Here is a 4,978-nt window from a genome sequence, read left to right on the forward strand (position 1 = left end):
ACGGAGGCGGGGGTGGGCGGGGCTTGGTGGCTGCCTTGACGCTCCCCAGTGCTTTCCCGGAAGACCCCGAAATAACTTTTAACGTCTCAGTAGTGCTCTAGAAGTGCCTCTGAAAGCCCCAGTAGTCTTTGTGGTAGGTTTCACAGTATTTTGCCAGCAAAACTCCAAAATTATCTAGTAGTACCCCAAGAATGCCCCCGGAATTTTCTAGCAATTTCTAGGTACTCTTCATGGAACACTAAAGAGTGAAGTAATATTTCTCTAGAATTTCACCAGAGGTACTCCAGAATTCTCTCACTGCAGCCCAGGGATGGCCCCAGATTTACATAGCAGACTTAGCTCTCTGTAATCCTGGATGCTCTTATAACAGTATTTTCACCCACCTGGTCCCTCTCCCATTTTGAGAGTTTCTCTGAGCAAATAGGAATAATAGGACCAGTAATGGCACTTTGCAGATGGTCTCCACTCTACAAGATACAAATTGTTTGCCCATGCCTCACAGCAAACCAGGGGCCATCATTCCTGGTTTACAGATGGGACAGCCTAAGCCCCGTGAGGCAGAGCCTTACCCGTGCTCACATACCCAGCCCTGGCAAAGCCACAGCTAACCTTGCTGCACAGTCTCCAGCATGACCCTTGTCCTTTCTAGTCCTATTTATCTGTAAGATGGGAATGAATCTTGTTTTGTAAGCCCCTTAGGACTGTGCATGGCCTTCCCTGGTGGGCTCACATCGGGCTTCTGGAAAACATTGGAGAGAAGTGAAAGTACATCTGTCAAAGCCCTTGATACTGTGGAGCATACACTTGTGCACCCCGAGTAAATTACAAACACTGTCAAGTAGGGCAGACCTCCTTGGACCCCAGCCAGGGTTGAGCCCCTAACTCTGGAAGTAAAATCTGTCATCCTCTCCAGGGAGATCCTCCCATCCTCCCCTGACAGCCCAAGGCTGACCAGAAACCTTGGCCTCTGACCCTGATCCCTTCTCTTCTGCTCTAGTGCTGGACCCCCCGACTCTCACAGCACTACCACCCTTGGCCACAAGAGAGGACTGGGCCTGGCACACAGAGCCAGAGGGTAAGGAGCCCAGCCCTCCAGGCTGGAATGGTAGGGGCAAGGTAGGCAGGGCTGGGAATTAGAAAGGCTGTTCTGCATCTACTGGAAGGGGGCCCTGGCTAGCCAACCAGGTCTTTTGGCTAGATGATAAAGAAGTGGGCGAGAGAACGATGAGCAGGTGGAGCAAGGCTGAAATCCAGAGCTCTGGAAAGTTCAGCAAGGTGGGAGGAGATAGTAAGGGATTTCTTCAAAGCTCTGAGGTAAAATTTGGGTGAGTGCTGAGATTGGAAATTGAGAGGCCTTGAGAGGGTTGAGCTAAAGGTTGAATGAAAGCTGCAAGCACATTTGGAGTTTGGTCTGGAACTATCGTTGGGATTGAAATCAGGATAATGCCTGGAAGTAGGACTCGGTTCATTCCAATCAAGAGTCCTGAGGACCACGCGTGACAACACGGCGACACTAGGATTGAGGCTGAGTGTGGGGTGCAGGTGTGATACAGCTGGGGGATCTCATAGGCGTCCCTGTGCCCTGCTGCAGGCCAGAAGGCCTCCTTGTCCCCTTCAAATGCTCTAGATGCCCTGTCTCTGCAGCTACAGGAGTTGGTGCCCTGCCTTCCAGGGAGATGGCACTGTTAACCACAGCTACCTGGGCCGCGGGTAAAAGTAAGTGGCAGGACCGGGGTTCTGTGGGGGAGGGTGGAGCAGGGTGGGGCAGGGTCAGGTTGGGGCTCTGGGAGCCAAGGGCCGCAGCCCAGCCCCTATGGCCGCGGGCCTCTGCGTCCCGCAGGCAGGCGCCTGCGTCTGGTGGGCGGCCCAGGCCCGTGCCGCGGCCGCGTGGAGGTGATGTACGCCGGGGGCTGGGGCACCGTGTGCGACGATGACTGGGACTTCGAGGATGCGCGCGTGGCCTGCCGGGAGGCGGGCTGCGGGCCTGCGCTGGGCGCCACCGGCCTCGGCCACTTCGGCTACGGGCGCGGCCCCGTGCTGCTGGACAACGTGGGCTGCGCCGGAACGGAGGCCCGCCTGAGCGACTGCTTCCACTTGGGCTGGGGTCAGCACAACTGCGGCCACCATGAAGACGCCGGCGCGCTCTGCTCAGGTGAGAGCGCGCTCTGCTCAGGTGAGGCCGCTGCGGGACCGAGCAGAGGCACGTACTGCAGCGCGGGCGGGGCAGCGCAGCACGGCCTCCCAGGAATGGGCGGGGCCGCGCGCAGGCGCGTACTGCAGCGCAGGCGGGACAAGGCGGGCTCTGAGAAATGGGCGGGGTCGTGCGTGAGGGCGCTCTGCGGCACGGCGGCGTGAGCGGGGCCGCAGAGGGAGGCGGAGCCCGACCATCGACGCGCTCTGCGGCTGCGCGGCGCGGGCGGAGCCGGGAAGGGAGCGCCCTCTGCAGTGAGAGTAGGGTGGGGCTGGGGGAGGGCGCCGGCTCTGCTGCAGTGAGGGGCGGGCCGGAGGTGAGAGGCGGAAAGCCGGGGACGAGGTTTGGAAGTCTGTGTGAAGGGAAGGGCCGGGGCGCTTTCGCTCTGCTGAGTCAAGGACCGACAAAGCTCCAGTAAACAGAGAGAGTTAGTTGATCAGCTTTCGGGGAGCAAGCGTCTGACCTTTGGGAGGAATCATTGGAAAGGGGTGTTTGTAGAGTCTGATCTATTTTAAAATGCTTCTGTACATTGATTGGTGTGGGACTTGATAGCTTCACCCTCCTTTGGTGCCCTGGGCCTAATAACTTTGGCCACAAAGGTGTAGCTACAAAGGGTTCCGCTTTGGGTCCCAGGGTGAAAGAAACACAACCCCCATTCCTTCCTTCCTTCCTTTTTTTTTTTTTTGGAGAGAAAGCACGAGAGCAGGGAGGGAGGGGCAGAGGGAGAGAGAGGGGCGAAGCTGACTCCTCGCCCAGCGGGGAGCCCCACCACGACCCTGAGGCCATGACCCCAGTCCAAACCAAGAGTCTGATGCTTAACTGACTGAGCCACCCAGGCGCCCCAACAACCCCCATTTCTGATCCAAGTGGCAGAGAGCAGTTGTCCTTCAGGGTCCTGTAAGGTCCTTTCTGCCCCTAAATCGGGCTTCCCTTGGAAGGGTAGGAGGTAACCTGGCCTCAAGGAACAAGTTCCCTAATGTGACAGACACCTCTTTTTCTTTGCCCTTGTTGAGCCAGGCCCAGAGGAGCTGGGACTGCAAGTCCAGCAGGATGGTTTTGAGACCACCCGGGGGCCCACTCCTCGGCCTAGGGACGGTAGGTGCTCACAGTCCGGAAGATGGAGGTAGAGGCATCAGGATAGGAAGGACCAGAATCGAGGGAGATGATAGGCTGAGGTTGCACAGCTCAACAGATTTGCACCAGGTTTGAGAATCTTTGTTCAGTGCTAGTCTCTGTTTTCATTAGTAGGGATATGGTGTCCAGAAAGAGGTGGGGGGGGGTTTAAGGGAGCAATCTTAGTGATTTCTAGGGATAGGACCAAAATAAGGGAATGTGGCTCCTTCCTGAAGAGAGAAATGAAAGAATTCACTTTTAAACCTGTGGGTGAGAGGAGATGATGACCTTCAGGGGACACGATCACAGTCTCCAGAGAGCAGCGCTGGGGCTGAGGGTCTGGGATTGTGAATAGAGGCCTAAGAGCAGACATGAAGCACACGGGATCTGCACAGCTCCCCACAAAGGCTGGTACACGTTCTTCTTGCGTCCAGAGACTGAGTCTGGACTGCTGCCCATCCTATTTTAATCTGATTTGTCTGCCCTTATCCATCGGCCCCCAGGGAAATGCTGTGTCTCAAGCCACCACCCTTTGCCTCTTCTGTCTACCCCTTCCATGGCCTGGCATGAGAGTGGCCTGGCATGGGCCAGCCCCTGCAAGCCCTGATCCTTGTCTCTCTGCAGGGCACCTGCGTCTGGCCAACGGAGCCCACCAATGTGAGGGGCGTGTAGAACTCTTCCTAGGGCAACAGTGGGGTACTGTTTGTGACGACGCCTGGGACCTGCGGGCAGCCACTGTCCTGTGCCGCCAGCTGGGCTGTGGCCAGGCCCTGGCAGCCCCCGGCGAGGCCCGCTTTGGCCCAGGCCGAGGCCCTATCCTCCTGGACAATGTCAAGTGCCGTGGGGACGAGAGTGCTCTTCTGCTCTGTTCTCACATACGCTGGGATGCCCACAACTGTGACCACAGCGAGGATGCCAGTGTCCTGTGCCAGCCATTGTGACCCAGCCTGTTCTGCAGACCAGCTCTTCTGGGAGCCTGCTGTGGCTTGCCCCTGTTCCTCCAGGAAGCCCTCCTCCTGTGACAGCTTCAGTTCACCCTACCCTTCCCTCCTCTTGCCTGGGAGAGAGCCCGCTCAGACAGTGTGGTCCTGCTTGGGGGAGCCTGCTTAGAGGATGAGCCTTACCCATCAACTTCTTGTGTGACCTCACCTGTCATCAACTACCATGGGCCCAGTGTAATGAGAGCTCCCACTTTCTGCTCAGCCAAAACATAAAATGGAGGAGGGGGGAAGGGAATGACTCTTAACTCTCTTCTTTGATGGGGCTCCTGTTATAGCCACTTGACCCTGCCTTCCTGGACCTGGTCCAGGAGGCTCAGGGGCTCTCTGTAAATGGAGTATCTCCCTTTCCCCCACCCATATTGGGATCCCCAAGAAGAGGGAAGGCAGGAGAGGCCCACAGCTCTTACCTTCGCCTGCATGGGGTTGCAGAAGAACCTGGGTCATTGCCCTGGCCTTTTCCATGAGGGCCCAGACTCGGTGCTTGGCTGGACAAGGGGACTGGAGGGGCCAACGCAGGGACAGTGGCCCTTCCCTGCAGCTGGAACCAGCATCTCTGATTTACGCTGCCCCCACCACAGAGCCTCCACTTTGCAGCGGCAAAGAACCCTGGGGGCCTGTAGCCACCTGTTCATAGGTGCCAAGTCAATAAAGCATTGTCCCCCCCCCCCCCCCC

General features: G+C 57.5%; 1 protein-coding gene across 1 annotated transcript in view; it reads left to right on the forward strand.

Annotated features, from left to right (window-relative positions):
* The window catches only part of SSC4D (scavenger receptor cysteine rich family member with 4 domains), a 12,090-nt gene extending 7,126 nt beyond the window's left edge, over positions 1 to 4,964 (forward strand). Inside the window, exons 7-11 of the mRNA XM_019804047.2 lie at positions 998 to 1,075; positions 1,645 to 1,723; positions 1,845 to 2,152; positions 3,209 to 3,286; positions 3,929 to 4,964. Of these exons, the coding sequence (XP_019659606.1) occupies positions 998 to 1,075; positions 1,645 to 1,723; positions 1,845 to 2,152; positions 3,209 to 3,286; positions 3,929 to 4,245 (860 nt within the window). The 3' untranslated portion in view covers positions 4,246 to 4,964. The remainder of the gene's footprint in view (positions 1 to 997; positions 1,076 to 1,644; positions 1,724 to 1,844; positions 2,153 to 3,208; positions 3,287 to 3,928) is intronic.
* Positions 4,965 to 4,978: the final 14 nt, after the last annotated feature.

This window comes from Ailuropoda melanoleuca, chromosome 10, assembly GCF_002007445.2.
Source record: "Ailuropoda melanoleuca isolate Jingjing chromosome 10, ASM200744v2, whole genome shotgun sequence".
Lineage (NCBI taxonomy): Eukaryota > Metazoa > Chordata > Mammalia > Carnivora > Ursidae > Ailuropoda > Ailuropoda melanoleuca.